The 18,829-nt window shown below is 39.3% G+C and overlaps 1 protein-coding gene across 4 annotated transcripts in view; it reads right to left on the bottom strand.

Annotated features, from left to right (window-relative positions):
• The window catches only part of SVEP1 (sushi, von Willebrand factor type A, EGF and pentraxin domain containing 1), a 117,557-nt gene that overhangs the window by 60,864 nt on the left and 37,864 nt on the right, over positions 1-18,829 (bottom strand). For all 4 annotated transcript variants that reach the window (XR_003381994.2, XM_026797763.2, XM_026797764.2 and 1 more), the window contains exons 4-13: positions 18,354-18,512; positions 17,929-18,108; positions 12,825-13,004; positions 8,364-8,561; positions 5,922-6,040; positions 4,573-4,702; positions 3,814-3,921; positions 3,461-3,592; positions 1,999-2,193; positions 867-988 (exon numbers count right to left, since the gene is read on the bottom strand). Coding sequence is in view for 3 of the 4 variants with exons in the window: in XM_026797763.2 (XP_026653564.2) it covers positions 867-988; positions 1,999-2,193; positions 3,461-3,592; positions 3,814-3,921; positions 4,573-4,702; positions 5,922-6,040; positions 8,364-8,561; positions 12,825-13,004; positions 17,929-18,108; positions 18,354-18,512 (1,523 nt within the window). In the remaining variant the exon portion in view is untranslated. The remainder of the gene's footprint in view (positions 1-866; positions 989-1,998; positions 2,194-3,460; positions 3,593-3,813; positions 3,922-4,572; positions 4,703-5,921; positions 6,041-8,363; positions 8,562-12,824; positions 13,005-17,928; positions 18,109-18,353; positions 18,513-18,829) is intronic.

Here is an 18,829-nt window from a genome sequence, read left to right as displayed (position 1 = left end):
CTCACCTAACTTTTCAGCCACTTGGCAAGTGTTACTGACATATGTTCCAAAGCTGCAGGAGTTTGCCTACGATCTGTATGTTCTAACAATGACTTTTTTAGTTAGTAGACAACCTTTTATTAGAATATGGGCTTTATTCTGCAAAAACACCTGTAGATGCCCAGTTTTCTCTACTGGAAAAATGATGTCGCACTAGGCCAGGACATTCACTCCTGGGATCAGAACTCAACATTCTGCTGGTTCTGCTTCTCAGATGAGGAGAGATTTGTGGATTAACAGGGGAGATTGTGATATTAAAGTGGAGAGCAAGAGTCATGGCAGAGAAGAAAGACAGGGCCTCTTCAAATTCAGTATTGCGCAGTTCTTAATGATAAGAGTGAGAATTCAGAAACTCATGAAACCTGACCAGATCACTGCTACTGGATTTCAGTGCCTGGAGGTACACACCAAATGTGGAATGTATCCATTTGTACACGTGTGTGTTAATTCATACTATCTGGTTATATATCATACATATCCTATACAAAATGCATTTATTTTATGATCCCATCCAACTTTCAAAAACTGAGGGGACAATTGATTGGGGGTTTCAAAACTACACAGGTTCTCTTTGGAAGCCTACTGAAAATCTTGGATACTTGTATAAATTCTGTCCTGTAAAAGTCCACATTGGAGACCAAACTGAATTACATTAAAATACCACTGAACCATCTTAATTTTTAAAAATATCTTGTTACCCTCTGAAAAATCTCAGATTTAATTTCAAAGCTTCTGCTGTCAATTTCCTTCTATAAAATTAGATATTTGGAAAAAGTAACAATATTTTTCAAAAAGTATGCAAAGAGAAGGAGTATTTACTAACCTACCATTTTACCAAGTGCACTCTGAAATGCTTCAGTAAAGCTGTTTAGAAGACTGTTGTCATCACATCGTGTTGCTTTGTAGAGCATTTCAAAGGATTTGAATCCATGATTTGCAAAACGATTTACTGAAAAATGTTGGAGAAATAAATTTTTATTGATCAGTGCAAGAGTTTCAGAACTAAAATCAAGACAATTTAGGCTAAAACTGAAATACAAGAAGGTAAGTGCAGTCTAGCAATCCAAATGGATCACTTACATCTCAGTCAATGATTTGACCCTTTGGCAGGCACAAAATTTACTAGAAAAGTTTGAAGAAATTAAAACCCAGGTAACTTTTCTACTTCAGTTTTTTCTCAATGGAAGAAAACAATGAACTGCCAACTAAACTCCATGCTGACTTCTGAGAGGAATGCCATAAATATGAAAGTCTTATTACTAATGCTGCTAGACTAAATATAAAAATTCTTATCCAGAAATTAAGCCAAGTTCTGAAGTGTCCAAGTTACGGATTTTGAACTGGCAGCTCTGAAACATAACTCTAGCTTGTTCATAGCTGAAACACTGATCTTTTATTGCTGAAACCAATAAATTGACTCTGATGGAAGTGGATGCAACATGGTACCAAGACTGGCTTCAAATGTAGTTCTAATACATATATTATAAAAATGTCACTAAATGTGCAAAATTCCACCACTGAAATTTCGCATGTGTCCCTCTCAAAGAGAACACATAAGCTCTTCTAATCTGGTGGTAATTAGATATGTAAGCACAGCAAACACTGTGAATTTCAATTAGTAAATTGCAAAGACTGTTGTATTCTTATTAAAAAGACACTGATGTGTTTGTTAGCAAACTGTTTCAATTAACCTGTTTGTTTTGCCATCGTTGCTATTTTGTGACTCCTGGAATTGAAATTCACTGCTACTTTTGTGATCCAGACAGCTTCTGAAAAAACATATTTACAGACTTCCAAACATTATTTCACCATCTTTGTAACAATTCAGAGGCAGAGGACAATGTATATTTGTTATATAAATAAATAGAAGTCAGATTTTCTAAAATATTTTCAATTGCTTTCTCATTAAATTTAGTGTTTCATGAGTTGCAAATCCATTCTAATAACAGTAAGACTTACAAGAGCAGCTAGGCCACTCTGGAGAATAAGGTGGCTTCCAGAGACCATCATCATATGCACAATAGTAGTTTTCACTTGTTCCTTCTGAAAGGCTGTAACCCTCTGCACAGTGCAATGTGCAATTAACTCCTGCTTCATCTGATGTGCATACAAAATCACCATTCACAGGCTCAAAGGAAACATCACAGGGAGAACCTATGAAAAGTACAAAGATTTATATATCAATTAATGTGGTGAAATAAGTGATCCTGCATGAAAACAGCACTGATAGGATTTCCAAAAGTACCTAGTATTGATTTGATCTTGCCTCTGTTGAAGTTTGTGGAAGCATTATTTGCTATTCCCATAAAGTCAGGATCAGGCTACTGCTAAGTAATTCTCAAATTCTGCTATTGCAATCAGAAAATGAGAAACATGAAGACTTCAAAAAAAAGTTATACATATGAAAAACTGTTTATTAAAATAATTTAAAACATCTAAGTTTAAAAAACTAAGTTTTCACATAAACTTTATACAATGAATTCTAGTAAAGTATACTACATCTTGAATTCTGAAATTAAACATTAAACATTCTGGACCCTCACAATAACATATGAGTTCATTAGAATCATCTTAGGATACCCTCATGCCCTCAGTTATGACTCATGTTTCAGGCCAGCTGTGAAGGAAGCTGTGAATGTCTGTAGAAACTATGTCACAAACAGGGAACCACAAAAAGTCTGAGACGATATAGACCTTGGAACAATGCCAGTTCCAAGCACTGGTGGTTCTTGCTGAGCTTTAGAGCAAATCAGAGACTAGCACATTCATCTTCAACTCACCTTTCCTGAAAGCTATACCAAAATTCCTGTCTGCATGATTTTAAATTCTCTCTTCACTAACAGATATTTTTATACAGATGTCCAACTGAGACATAGAAAGTAGAAAGCAGATATAAAGTAGATTTTTCATTCTTAATATAATTTATGTGCCAAATGATTTCTTTGATTTTTAATGAAAGAGGGAACTATGGGGAAGAGATGTTTATGCAATAAACAAAATGCAGTAGTATATCTAAAGATAAAGGCATATTCCAAAATCTAAAGAGTGTTTTATTATCTGCTGCTGTATTATACTAACATTGGTATTTGCATGTAATTAGAGAAAAATTGGTAGAAGCAAGATTTAAGTAACACCTATTAATACATTTAATAGGTTTGCAAAAACTGTAAGTTTTACTACTTAATGAATCATAATTTCAATGCTTTTATACGTAATTTGAATTTACAGTACCAAATTCACTGCTGTGCTGATTCAGTCGTAGATAATTTATTTGTTGGTACTGGCAAATATTTTGACTGCCTTCAAGTTACCTCAATACAAAATAGGAATAACTAAATGAGGAGGTGGAGCAGTCTTGCATCCTTCATGATATTCAGGTAAAACAACACCAGGTCTTGGCCAGAATTTGAAGACAACACACCTTTGATGACAATGTGGATCTCACATGTCCTGCTGTTGCCAGAAGGATCCACTGCTGTGTACTGGACTGTTGTCTCTCCTTTGGGGAACAGATCTCCAGGTGCATGACTCCTAGTGATGGCCAGTGGACCACCTAGAAGAGTTGAAAGATAACCTAAAGGATTGGTAAGGAGAAGTGCTCCTCATACCCAACTCTGACAAATGGAAAAGGAAATGGCAGAAAATCTTCCAAATTATTTAAAAATAACTAAGTAAAAGGAACTTCAGCTAATCTCAAACTCCAAGGGATCAAGAGCAAAAGGAGCTCTCTGGCCTTCCACTGTCTCATGTATATTTTGGGGACCACTGTCTCACCTGAATTGTCCGAAAATTCTGGTTCTTCCCATGTCACTGAGTAGTCATTCTCTGCTGCTTGCACGGGTGGTGGAGATCTGCATCTGTCAACAACAGGAGGTTCTGCATCTGCAGAATTTGAAAGGATGGCATCACATTAGCTTGCAGAACTACTGCCAGACTCAAATAGCATCTCTAACCAGAACGGCAGCTTTAATTTCATATTGGAAGATACAACAAAGGTGCATACTTGCAAGTTACTGCAATTGGAAGATGCTGAGTAATTATTCTACTGATAAGAGTAATTATTCTACTGAATTTGTGGTTTCTGCGGTGTTTGCCTTCTCTGGAGCAAACCTTGGACTACCTGCAGGACACCTGAATAACACAACTGTCTGACAGAAATACTTGAATAAGGATTTGCAGCAGTGCAATATGTGTGAACTTTGGAAACTTTGTTGGAGTCTTTCAAGAAATAAATAGAGATTCATGATGACGGCAATAACTGACAATGCAATAATGCATTTAATAAACCAGGGTGAGGAGAAATGTTAACAGTCAGAAAGAACAGCAGAATACAATGCACCCCAAACTGAACATTGCAAGCAGTGACTGGACATATGCAAAGCCTTTATGGAGATATGCAAAGCCTTTATGGAGATGACAATATTCCTTTGCTTATAACTGCACACGAGAAGGCCAGTGACTCACAATCTCTTTCTGCACAAATAAGAAGGCTTCAGCTATGATAGACAGCCAGTGATTGTTACCAGCACTTACCAATAACCTTGACATTGAATGTGCATCTTGCTTCATTGCCTGACTTATCAGTTGCTGTGTAAGTAATGTCAGCTTCGCCAATTGGGAGAAGAAATGGTGGTATGAAAGCTGGGGTAACATGAACTGAGACCTGTTACAGGAAAACATTAATTATTTAAAAGCCAAAGCTGGTTACTAATCATAATATTCATGTTTTAAAAAGTGGACAGAATAGTATCCTTCAATGTCAAGCCTGTTCATTCTGAATGCAAATAGCCCCTCAAAGTAATGAGGACACACTTTACAACAGAGTGCTCTGTGCCCCTTCTTGAATCTGCCTTCCTTACAGCAACATGGATTTCCCTAATCAGGATCTTGACCCTGACCCGGTGCAGATTACAGCACTGTGCATTGAGAAAATTCCACACTGACCCTTGTTTGTCAAATGAAGGCACACTGTGTCAGCTCAGGACCTGTTAGCTCCAGCTGCAAGGGCAGCAGACCTGGGAGAGGAGTGGAGCAGACAGTGGTGGGTCATAAGAACGCACATGTTCAGTTTTAATCTATGTACCTGTGTGAGTCAATAGCCCACAGATGCTTCAGTATGGCACTTGGCTTGTACAGTTCAGTGAACGACCCTGTGACAGCAGAGCTGTAGTACCATAGCTATGCCATAGAAAATAATGTCTGAACTTAAATCACTTTTAGTGAGATAGCTCAGTTTCCTAGTGAAAAAAACTTCCCGCATTAAAAGCTCATACAGACTTGCTGCTCTTCTGCTGACTCCTGATAAAGCATACAGTTGCTGTAACTTGATCGTGCCTGAGCCTGTAGGGAATGCTGCTCTTTATGAAACAGCTCTGGAGCAAGCTTTCCTGGTAACTCAATTTCCAGACACCCTGACAGGCATAGTAGCCAATGGCCACATTTCTGAACCCTGCACAGGAAAATCAGATTTCTCTTTCTCACCCAGGAAGCTGAAATTGGTTTTTACTTATCACAGTGTGTTCTTGTTAGCCCTTTAGAATAATGAACTGGTTTACTTCCTTCTGAGACGAGTTTATTAAACTTCTTCACATTCTAAGTGCTCATTTTTAAGGCAGCTGTCTTCATATTATAAACAAGAGCACATTCTTTCTTTTGACCACATAAATTAACCATATGAGGTTTTATGCACTGATACTCCACGCAGTGTTCTGTGACTGTATAAATCTAATTGAGACAGAAAATGCTGAATTCTCAAGATACAAACTTCCCAGGAGATTTTTCTTCTACTTCCGCTTATCAGAAGAAAGAAATTCTAGTAGATCATAAAATTATTGAAATCAGACAGATTGCCTCCAGTTAAATAGATACAGATTTTGACTTGCCTCTTCACCAGAGTTATCCTTAGCTGTTGGTACCTGCCAGCTGATATTAGCAGAGTTATGATGTTCCAGAGTCACAGTCTCAATATTGTCTGGGCAGTGAATCTGAGGCGCTTCAATATCTAAACCAGAAAAAGACAATCTGGTTTTATATGAGGCATTGCAGAAGTAAAACCTTATAATCATTCTTTTTTGTACCGCCTTTTTTGTAAAATTTATGTCTCTACCCATTTGTAATTCTTTCCTAGATATTCACACATGTACAGTAAATTCTCCTGTGGAAAGGACTGATTTCTGCTGTATTTTTGTTTATTACTGACTACAACGCTATTCTACATAGAACTAAATATCAAATAATAAATAAGAATAATTTTGTTTCTTTTATTACCCATCCCTTCCTTTTCCATCCATTTCCTTTCCCTGCCCAGACACAGGACACACACAGATGAAAACATTTGTTTCTGATAGTCAGCAACGAAAAAAACCTGAAAGTAGTTGTGACATGATATAGATACTATAAACAAGACAATAGTGACTCAAATTCTCTGGAGCATGCTGTGGAATTGACTTAAAAGTGACAGTGTCAAGAATTCAGACAGCAGTTGCTGGAAATGTTCCTTAATAAACTCTTGTTACAAGGTATTATGTGGGGCAAATGCAGTCTTCTTGTGACATGTGACAATGCCAGATGGTTCCAGAGGACTGGTGGTACAATATGGGTAACACCACCACCAACATCTACACCTCAAGTTTCTCTGACAAACTTGAAGTTTGAAGTACTTCTTCAGTTCTTTGGCACAGGGCCCCCCAAAACATTTGTGGTCAGGTTTTTTTATTGCTGTAGTGCTTGATAAATGGTCTCTAGAATCATAAGACAGGGATACATTTGGCTCTGAACTCATCTATGCCCAAGAGGCTTTAAAACAACTCAGGACTGATATAACTTATATTTTTATTATGAAATAATTCCAGTAATAACATAACTTGGGCAATTAAATTACATAATTAAGAAGGTAAAGCAGTAAATTCGTGGGACTTTGCCTTCCTTTGAACTCATTCAAATGAAAATTTCATTAGAAATGCACTCTTATAAATAACTACCACTTATGGTTCACACTCCCTTGACCACAGCCTTCAGGCTGGGGCAAATTCCACTTGAAAGTGAAATTCTCTAAAAAGGGTAATAATAAATAAGTCAGAAAGAAAATGGCTCTTATGAACTGGCCAAATTTGTTGGCACCAAAACAGAGAAAGACAATAACAAGAATGTAAGCAATTGAAACACAACTGTTCATTTTTATTCAAAAAGAATAAGCTTCATAGTTTCTCAGTGCCTCCTACGAGTTCATGCACTGGTAGTACCTAAAAGCTTGAACCCAAGCCATGCTGTTTTATCTTGATCTAAACACTTCAGCTTGTCCTGGGATCCCATCAAATATTAAAAACTGTGGTTTGGCCCAGGTTTACACAAGAGATTCAGAAAAACAATGTGGTACATCACAAAATGGGAAGCAGTATGTTTAAAGAGAGAGAGAAAAATCTTTCTGGCCTGTACAGAGGAAAAAAAGCCTCAGTTTCTGTAGCGACCTGGCATGACAACTGGCGTGACTGTTTTCTGTGCTGTTCCAGCACCCAGGGGCTGGCCAGGGCCCCAGTTTGGGGGGAAAGAAATAATTCTCAGAGCACAATAGTTCACAAAGAGGTGAAGAGCACATTCCCAGAGAAACTCCTGTTTTTATCCTACTATAATCCAAAGCCAGACCCTTTCCAGCTCAGTTATGGCTGTGTGTAAGGGAATGAATAACGTAGCACCTCTAGAAGAGAGGGGGGTAAATATGGCAGAGCCATACTGAAATGCATGCCACCTTCTCCTGCCCAGCTTTACACTCTGGGCCAGCCACTGCACTTGGTGTTAATGAATTCTGGCCTTAACTCTTGTGCATCGTTGCTTGGGGCATGTCAACAGCTGCAGTGACTCAAAGACAAATAAAATGAACTTTTCTCTATAGTCTTTCTATCAGCCAGGCCTTACACAGCCTTTACAGCATTTATATAAACTTGTGCTAAAACATAAGTTTATTTTATTATTACTTTATTAGAAGTTTGGGTTCCACTTTGAATATCTTCAAGCTATGAGCTTTCACCTCCACTTTGAAATTTGAAATTTACCTCAGGCAGCTTCCTAACAAATGAGAGATGGAGCCTAGGAGAGAAACTTGATGATGAACACTACAAGATCACACTCAAGGGATCTCTGAACTCCACATTTTTATTACAAACTACAATTAAATCTGACAGGCAAGCTGTAAAGGTCCAGGGAATACTTCTTGCACACTGTGCAAGTTGTGCTTCCCCCACTCCAAGCCTGTTCTCACTCGGTTATTTGCTGTGCGCTGCCCCTCAATTCTGCACTCGTGTATACCCAGACATGATTTTGTGCTCTACCTTTACACAGAGCCTCCTGGATGTTTGCACTCCATCTCCCAAATGAAATGCACCTTATTTCTTCTCTAGCTCCAGACAAGATGAATCCCTGGGGACAGCTCAGCTGGCACACAGTCCCAGAAATGGTAGGCTCCAGCCCACATCTGGGAGGGAGAACTGTCACACCTGCTGGTTTCTGGAGGATGGGACAACGCTTTTCTGCAAGACAGCAGCAGAACGTGACTTATAACTGACATACACAAAGTACACATGCAGAAAACCTGCAAATAACATCATATGGAAAATTAGTGGGAACAAAAAATACACAGTCTTTTCAAGAGTCTGTAGGGGTATGAGTGCACCAAAACATTACAAGCTGATGAAACTTTGCTACTTGATTTTCAGTTATGACTGAAGTAAACAGCAGCCAGTTTATCAGTTCTTCTATATCTTGCTCATGCTCTTCACTGAAACCAAAACATGATAATTTTCATGCAGATCCACTGTATCTTACTCTATAGATTTGCCTTTTTAAAAATTTCTTCTTCTTCTCCTTACAAGTTCATCTTTCATGGTTGCTTTGCAGTTGCATTTCTTTGCTTCCATGAAAACTAGACCATAGCAGGAGAGAGGGCATTGAAGAGGACCTGTAGCTTTCTACATCTTCTATACTCTATCTTGAAATAGGAAAGGGAGAAGAAGAAGGAAATTCTGCCATGAACTCTTTATAGGTTAGGGACATGACACATGATTTTGCTTACTGCATTCCAAATGAAATTAAATTGGACTTGGTCTTGTCTGTGTTCAAAACAGCTGGAAAGACTCAGGGCAATCATAGGAAGCAGCTGAGCTCTGTAAAATCAGGGAGGGTCGATGGTTGCTTAAAGGTTTTAAAGGAAGTTTTGAACTATTCCATTAATAAGGTTCACTACAAATCCTGAAGACAGTTTGCATCAAAGCAAAAACCTCGATGTGTTTAAACAGGTTCACAAAAGCTTTGTTTCATTCTTAAGCTGTTGTTTTTAGGAATGTTATTTTTACTTCAAATATGGAGACATTAACAAAGGGGCAAAAAGGGACTATCTCATGAATGCAGTTTGCACACTTCCTGTACTGTTTCTTAGAACAGTTAATAGGCAAACACACAAGAAAAATGCTCCCTTATTCAGAGCCAATGAGAAGACGTGTAACTCTTTATAACTTGTCAGTGCAGAAATCAGACAGGTCTTTACACCAAGAGAACACAAAAACCAACCCAACCCAGCTACACAGAGGGCAAGTTCTACTGAGCTCGTAGCAATGGTTTAACGACACAAAAGTGATTCACATTCAAAATACTTCACATTCCTTTTCTCTCCTCTCCTTTCCCAAAACATATAGCAAGTAACTGAAAACTGGTTTTTATGCATGAAAGAAATTTAAAGATTCTAAGCATTCTGTGTATTTCCTGAAACTGAAACCCTCAAGGCTGAAATGCTTAAAAGCCCAAGCAATTAACAACTGCGCTTCATTTCAATGGGATGCACAGGGCACAAACACTTCCAACTCATTTCTATCGTTGAGGGAGACACTGTTGGCTCAGCAAGGTGGAACAACTCCATCAGGGAAAAAAACCCAAACCCTAAGTTTTGGTTGCTTACGACATGAAGGTAATTGACAAAACAGCAAAAAGATAACAAATTTTAAAAACAGTGTTTGTAGAGGGAATCTAAAAGATTAAAATGTATATTACTCTGGGAACAAGTAGAGAAACTGAAACAGGTAAGCATGAAAAGCAGAGGAAGTTGCAGCTCTCAGGGAAGTAAAAACAGCTGGGCCTCTTGCTTAAAATACATCCAGCTATGGTAGAAAAATCCAACTACAGCACAATCCTAAAATGTCTGACAAAAATCAGAATAAAATTTGATGTATGTAGCAAAAGGGAATTTCTTTTAAGTAAGACAGATTTTTACCAGGAAAAGCAACTACAATAGTGTTGTTTAGATTTTTTATCTGTGCTCAACTCCAGAATTTGAGCAAGCTGATCCAAAAGTCTGGAATTCATTAAGGGTAGAGGGATTTCAATGACATTAGTCATATTGGTAGGAAATTAATACAGGAGTATTTCTAAGGAGACACAAGAACCTGCTTTCACCTGCAAGCACCTGTGATGAAACATAACACTGTATTGTAATTTTCAACATCAAAAGGAACTTGGCAAATAAGAAGATTACAAAGCAAATCATGCCTCCTTCCTTCAATCCTTTGCCAAGATTGCTGCAGGAAGGAAAACTGGCCAGCAGCAGTTAGGAGTGTGAATTAGCAGCTCTTCCAACGCTAGATGGCATCAACACCCTGGAGGATGTCATTTGTCTTTTTACTTCACTAAACCTTGAACAAAGAAAGGAGAAAAGCATCTTGCAAAATTTACTTATTTAAAAGTGATTGATACTAAACTTTTGCAGATGGGTAGGAAACAAAAGAACATGACTATGGAGCTTTCCCAGTTTTGTTTTTTTTTCTCCCCAAACTGGACAAATGATCAAGCTTTCCTTTTTTAGCAGATATCTTGTTTGTCAGACACCTATAAAATACATGTAGCCTCCTCAGAAGTAGCTAATTCTTAACAATATTTTTTAATGAAAAAGACAAAAATTTTAAATTTTTGTAATATCCAAACTTGTATTACCTTCCAGTCTCTTAGAAAGAGATGCATGACAATAGATCTCACAGAAGTGAGTGAAAACAATCCAGGAAACGTTATGTTTTGTGGCAGTGTCAGTTCTGGTTACACATGGCTCTGGTACAGTCTCAGTGAGCTAACTTGCAAATATGGCAAACTTTGCACTGATGAGCAATCAAAACCAAAAGCATTCAGAAAATCAGCCAGAAGGATACCCTGAGTCCAAGAAAGGTTTCAAGGTAACAGACTGAAGAAAACTCCATTCCAGTTTTCTAACAGAAGGATATGAAATTAATAAATTATCAATTGCAAATGCCTAAACAAAGCAGGATTTCCAGTACCTTTTATATAGCAGACTGTAAATAATAGTTAGGAGCTATTTGGACTAAAAATTAAGAGACAATACATCCATGACAATGATGATATTCAGAAAATGGGTACAAAGGGCAGCTTCAACCTTCAAGAGGAGTATACAATATCAGTGTTCTGATTTACATTTCTCCCTGAATAAAATTCCACACATGAATATTGAACCAGAATTTCAGCAAGCTTGTTCTAAACACCAGTCACAAGAAGCAGCAGAGATGCTTCCTAGCTAACACTCTTCCCTTTCTGACAATCAAAGGTGACTTTCTCACTAAATTTTTCAGACTCAGCAAAAAAGATATTGCCACGGATAATCCAGGAATGGAGGCAATATTGCACAGTGTGAAGAAATCTTCTGATAGAAAGTAGCGCTGGATTTTATTAATCAAAATGCTAAGCTAGGAAGGATGAATTCAACTGATGAATATAGTTAATCTTCTAATTATAATATCCCAACCGGATTTCAGGGTCCTTTCCTTTTGAAGTTAATTGAAGTTTTTCCACTGATTTTAACAGAAGAAAGATTAGGATCTCTTAGCAAACTGTCTTGTTAAATTATTTCTTGTGGATTATTTTCATAATTTCAGAAAATGTACTTGCAGTTAGAAATTTATGCTTGTCTCAGACAGGTCCACATTTTTAAGACTGCAATAAAACAGTAAAGAAATAGCCCGAGGTTCAAGTGAAGTCACCCTACTGGCACTGCATTTACTGGATCCAGGTGACATATACTTCACCCTAACTTTAGTCAGCACTGGATCAACTTTTGTATTGGTGGACTTCAGACTTTCCCCCCCGCTTCAGTGTATGCTTAGAAGTGTTTCAACTGCATTTCATCATCTTCCTTTCAAAGTTAATTCAATACCTGACACTTGTCCTAAACAGATAATTTTGAAATATACAGTCCTTTATTTTTTGGAACACAATACATACCTAAGTATCCCTGCACAGCTGGTGTGACCTCTGAGTCCTGATGGTGCTTGGCTCTTAACTTGTGAAAACTCTCTTTCCTTGCTGTGAGTCCAGCACAAATGACAACAGCTGCACCTTTAGTCAGCACTCACAGTGCCTGGATAACATAAGCTAGTCCTTGTCTGCATGTCAACTTTTGTTTTATGATGGTAACTCAAACTGCTGGTTGATCATATTTAATCCCTAGACCTACAGCTTCTATGTTTCTTGCAACACACTGTGTGACAGTGTCTGACACTAACGAGATCCAACAGCCTTTCAGTAATCAGCCTTCCACTGTATTTAAATGATAATCTGTCCACTTTCTCCATTTACAAATTCCTTTGCCCTTCCCCAACTTCTAAGATGTGTATAAAACATCCATTGACAAATTCTCATTTATGTCTTAGCTTCACCAGTTATTAAAACATGAAGAATTTCTCACCTGTGATAACATGTCAGAAAAGGCTGCACTCTAACACAGAGTTAGATCAGATACCTACCCACACACTTTGGCTCCTTTGAATCCCACTGAGAGGTTCCCAGGCAGGTGAGTTTGCTGTTTCCTTCAATTTCATAGCCCTCATTGCAGATCACAAAACATACTGTCTTGTAGGAAATATCAGCTGTTGAACAGTTAATGTGTCCGTTTTGAGGAGACCGAAGTCTGGGACATGTTCGAACTGCAAAGGGGAAAAAACACCAGTTCATTCTCAGCACTGAGGATCAGTGGAATTACAGTATGCCCAGTTTTCAGAGAGGTAGGAGAGATACTGTTGTACATTAGTTACAGTAGTTTGTATGAATTCAGGGAATAGAGCTAGTACAGAGTAGATTTTTTCAAAGGCTTGATACCTTCCTCTTCCTAAAACACAGAATGTATGCACACACTTCCAAGCTCACGTAAGTATTGACATAAGTTCAAACTAACAAACTAACTGTGCATCTGGTACACAGTGTGCAGCCTGAGCTGGCAATGCCTATTGGCCTCCAACACAGGGCAGCTGCAGGCAAATGGCCCCCTGTGAAAAAGGGTGTGCTCTTGGGAGTTTCCAGTCTCCAACAACGTCTGAGAACTTTTGGGGGATTTCGAACTGGCAGGCTGGTAGGGGCTGAGTACACACCAGGAACAGGCTAAGAGCTTATGGACAGGTTAGATGACAGTGTCCCAGTACTCAGGAATTTTCTCAGGCACTCTGGACTGTATTCATAGAACACAGACATGTGAAGGCCCCAGCAAATCAGAAGAGATGTTCAACATGCTGGAGGAGACAGAGAGAGTAGGAAGGAATACAAGCTGTTTATATGGCTTGTATAGCAAGTCCATAAGAGACAAAAAGGAACAAATCAGGTTGTTGCTGATACAAAAGAGACCCTTTCAGGTGTCAGGCATGGAGTCATCCTGGCTCTGCTCAGCTCAGAGTCTTTTCCCCTGTAACGTCTTGCAAACACTGAAAGCAGTGTGATTCCAAGGAGTATGCAGTCCTGTGCAGGATGTGTATGCAGACAGGGAAGAAGGGAAGTGAAGAGAGATTGTCTTACGGTTTTACTACTGAATCCTGATGCTCCAACACAGCACAAAGCTGCTCTGTAACTAAGATTGATCCCAGAAGATCTGAATGATTGTAGTAAGAAAAATGTAGAAATGGTATGACCTGGATTTATGTTCTTTGTTTCATGGTCATAACCCAAGACTTTACAGTAGGACCTATTTCCTCTGTACTGTCTTTTCAGGGCAGTTCCTTTTCAGCTAGGAGGTCATGCTCCAGGATTTGTGTCTTTGATCCCCTCCAGACAAAACTCTGAAATACATATGCACTACCTGGCCTTTGGGTCCCTCAAGGAGCTAAGCTATGCACACTTGCTGTCTGGAGATGAGCATGTGATGATGATGATGATGATGATGATGATACACCAATAGCCAGCTACTGGCTTTCCAACACTAGTGGAAAACTCTGATCAAAAACTGAAAACTGACCTCAGCTGAAGTTGGCAGATACAGTCCAGTATGTTCAAAAGAGGGATAAAAACAAATGAGGAGAGATGATGTTATGCCCAAAAATATAACCAAGACTGCAGTTCCCTAAACTCACAGAATGGCTACAGTTCGAAGGGGCCACTGGAGCATTTCTAGTCCAACCTCTCTGCTCTACATTGGTCATTCTAGAGCACATTGTACAGGGTTGTGTCCAGACAGCTTCGAGTATCTCTGCTGAGGGAGACTCCACAGCCTCTCTGGCGGGCCTGTTACAGTGCTCAAGTCACTCTCCCTGTAAAGAAGTTCTTCCTTCAGCTCAGGTGGGACTTGCTGTGCATCAGTTTCTGCCGTTGAGTCTTGTTCTATTGCTTGGCACCACCAAGAGCCTGGCTCCCTCCTCTTCAGATACTTATATACATTGATAGGATCCCCTCTCAGTCTTCTCCAGGCTAAACAGGCCCAGCTCTCCCAGCCTCTCATCCCTTCCTCACAAGAGGAGCTCTGCTCTCATTTGATTGTTTTCCACAGCTTCTGTTTACGTTACTGGCAGGAGGGCAACCTCTGGTGATGGGTGGTTTCAGAGAGCAGCTTCTCTGCTCTGATTTGGGAAACTGATTTTACCAATTAACCTAATCTTGCTACTGCCGGGTAGGAGGCAAAACAGGATCTCCTCTATAAATGCATTCAAAGGGAAACCAACTTGGCAACCTCTCCTTTCTCCATCAATTGCTTACTCTGCACACAAGTGGACACCACAAGACACCTCAAACTAATTAATAGGCATATAGGCTGAATGCTGCCTCAATTGCAAGCCAGCTCTATAATTACCACTAACTGCACAGCCTCTGAAAACTACAAACAACACATGTAAAATAATGTCTTTTTAAAAAAAACAAACAGCTACGGTGGCACCTAAGTGGAAAAAATGTAGCAAAACCTCTGTATATGGGATAAGAAAGAAGGAAAAGAAGACATACAAATGTACCTAATATGTCTTTATGTTACTACTGTCTCACATTACTCTCTGAAGGTATTACTACTTTTGTGCTTGCATATGCACAGGCATTCTTTAGGAAGTGTATTTAAAAACAGCCTTGAAATGCTCATTTGTGAGGCTCTCTGAGCTTCAGAGTAGCTTCATAATATGCTGTATCTTAACTCCAATAGGGGGAGTAAGAAAAACATATTTACAGCTGAAACTCAAATGCTCTATCCACAAGAAAGGAGGCTTGCTCTTAAAAAAGAAAGTAGGCTTGCTCTTCTACAGAAGTAGAAATACCCAATCTGCAGTAAAAAGAAGCAAATTCTACCAAACTCTACTACTTAGGAAGCCAGAATGAATTAATAGCGGTGAGGAGGCTGTTGTCAATGTTCACGTGCCTACAGAGAAGGCAGTTCCTTCACTGCCTGCTGTCCAGCCATTTCTTCTGGAAGGACTCCACACCTGCAGTGCTCTTGCCTCCTCACGTGTGTCAGTGTTCATGCTTGCTCAGTGTCTCAGCACGGCTCTGGCAGAAACCTGTACCTGAGCCCATGTTATCTCAGTCATGGTTCCAAGCATTAAACACGAGCCCATCCTCTTATCAGTAACACGTTTTCCATTTCCAAAAAGCCAGTGGAAACACGAACAACAATAACAGGATATTCTGCTTGCTCTGAGGTTTCTCCTAATAATTTTTTTCTGGACTAAATATGGGGTTTGCAGGTTTTTTTTCCCCTGGGTCACTGTTAATTGCATGACATATGACTGCATTAATGACTTTCTAATAGCACAGCAGATTTTAGCTAGCAAAAGAACTGAGGACTACTTAATGTCAAAATCCAAAGCAGTGGAAAGGGATTTTCCTTCCCTCTCCTCTTCCTAATTTATGTGATAAAATACTCTTGGGATTAACAAGGCAGCTATAAACCATGCCTTTGATCTTGCTCCCTTTCATAGTCTGAGTGAATCAAGACTAGCAGATCCAGCACATGTAACAGTGGTATTTTAAATTTTTTTTTTTAATTGGAAGTCTCCAGGATGATGGACAACAGCACAAACAAAGCCAAGTCAAAATATTCCAATGCTTCAAAGTATATTAGCTCAATATCAAGACAGTATCTCAATGCAGACTTTTCCCTCACCTTCCAAATTCCCTGTTAAAGAAAGATCACACTCCAAATAGACAAATTCCTTTAAATGCTCCAGCAAGATTTTCAAGTACTAGAATCTTCCACTTCTCCATGAAAGAGAAGACAAAGGATCCCTTCTTTGTGCCTGACTGCAGCTTTTCCCAGATTTTTTGCACAAAGGGTGCCTGTGTGACAGAAGCTTTAACAGAGGTGCTGTTTCCCAGTGTCCCAGTCTGCTTGAAGCAGCACGCAGTTCTGACTGCTGGAAAGTCCACAGCTCCAAATTCTGCTTCTCAAGATACCCTCATAGTACTGGCCAACAATTGATTTTCTATTGAAACCTTCTCCTCTTGTCAGTGGAAGCTACAAAGGAAACCTAAGATTTCTGTGGTTATTTGAAAAGTTCCTATAAATCTAAGCTGAAGTAAACTGCTATACAAAGAATATCCTGTGAGACTGATCTCTAGCTCAAATTCCTCCTTCCAGAACCATAAGTTGCTGTTTCTTTCAGGGCTGTAGTGTTTGCTGTACTGTCATAAATTGCTAATTCCACCAAAGATCAGTCCTGCCTTTTGCCCTGAACACAAGGCCAGGACAAGAGTTACAGAATGAGCTGATGGCTTTTATTTTCTAGCTTCCAGTGTAGCACACTAATGACAAGGGCATTCAAGTCAAATTAAACATGCTGAACTACATCTTGTGGATGTTGACGAGATAAAGGCTTCTACCTGGTTAATTTTTTTTTTCATTCTCTCCTTGGAAGACATACGAGACAGATACACAGGCATGGGATCGGAGTTTTCATTCTAAATCATAAAAAACACAAACTCAGGCAGTTTTGTTGTAGCAAAACAAAACTCTGTTCCTATCAGAAAATCTAGAAATATTTTTTTCAGGATGCTCTTTCTTGTGTCTCAGTCTCACACCTTATTTTGGGCTGACATGCTTTCATAGTGAAATTCTAGGGTATTGTCAGTCATTCCCTTTTGAAATTCCACTCAAAAGACTTCCAAAGACCCTGCTCAAGTCCCAGGCTTTCCTATTTTTGGTAAGAAGAAATTGAAAGGAAACAAAATGGAATTCTTCCACGGCTAATGTCTCCCAAGACCAGCAACCCTCTATGCTGACAATGTGGTAGATGATCTAAAACAGCCAGGTGGCAAGGTCTTGTTACATATTTAAATACTTAGTAGGATTTCACTGGATTTATACAGTGTAGATACAAAAATTCATAGAAATTAGGTAGACAGAGGTGAAGAGAGGTTTAAGGAAGGAGTCTGTATATTCACTTGCAAAAGACTGTCCATCTAGTCAATCTTGCTCTGCTTTTTCTATTGCAGAAGTCCTTCTTCCAGTTCATAAAGGAAGGAAACAGAGTGATCGGGTTGTTAGCCAACCTTTGGAACGAACTTTCACACAGGGCTAAGAGGATCAGATCTGCACAACCGACCATGTAATGAGTGAAGAAAACCACTGCTAAGGACAAACAACAGAAAAAATGCTTTTCAAACACATACCTCTGCAAGTAGCCTTTGATCCAGACCACTGCCCATTTGGTTGACAAAGCCGGATGCTGCTTCCAACGAGATCAAATCCTGTCTTGCATCGGATTCCACAGGCAGCATTAAAGTAATTGTTGCAGACATTCTGGACAAAGTGACCATTTTCAGGTGGCTTCAGTTCAGGGCAGTGAACAACTAAATAATTAAACAGCCACAACAAAGTGGTTACTAGCTGGAGTGCAACAGGCCCCTGAAGGAAAATAATCTTTTATAATTTCTAACTCAGCTTGCACCTCGGCATTTTTGCAGGTTTGGAATGACAGAGAGAATCTTGTATGCAATTTGACATGTCCCTTACAGTACAAAACCACATTAAAAAATTGTTCCAGCACTGCACTGTGCATTCCAGGGGTAATCTGTTTGTGGATGGAAACACTTACCTTCACAGGTTTGTCCCACAGCACGATAACCCTCCCGGCACGTGCAATCCTCAAGGGAGGTACTTCCTGGTGGAGAAGTATGATTCTCATCAGGACACGAGATACAAGTGCTGATTCCACCTGGTGAACCTTCAGGCTTGTACGTTCCTGGTGGACAAGCTTTCAGCAAAAGAAAACAGAAAGAAATCAGGACATTCACCTTTCACCTAGCGCATTTTTTCAGGTGTCTTGTTTTACTCTTTCTACATTTTCATTTATATATTCAGTGCCACCTAGGGCAGGAGCATTGTCCACTTGAAGTACTGCAGACTTCTTAACAGGTTTGAACTAACGCCTACCAGACCTGGTGGAGTTATCTATAGTGACTGTCTGGGGACTGACATTAAGTCCATGATTAATCATCTTAAAAAGAAACCCAGTCCCAGAAGACACACCAGATTTTCACTGACAAAACCTGTGCAGACCTTATGCAGACA

Source organism: Zonotrichia albicollis, chromosome Z (genome assembly GCF_047830755.1).
Source record: "Zonotrichia albicollis isolate bZonAlb1 chromosome Z, bZonAlb1.hap1, whole genome shotgun sequence".
NCBI classification, from domain to species: domain Eukaryota; kingdom Metazoa; phylum Chordata; class Aves; order Passeriformes; family Passerellidae; genus Zonotrichia; species Zonotrichia albicollis.
Note: the sequence above shows the minus strand (reverse complement) of the source record. Positions and strands in the feature narration are given on the sequence as shown.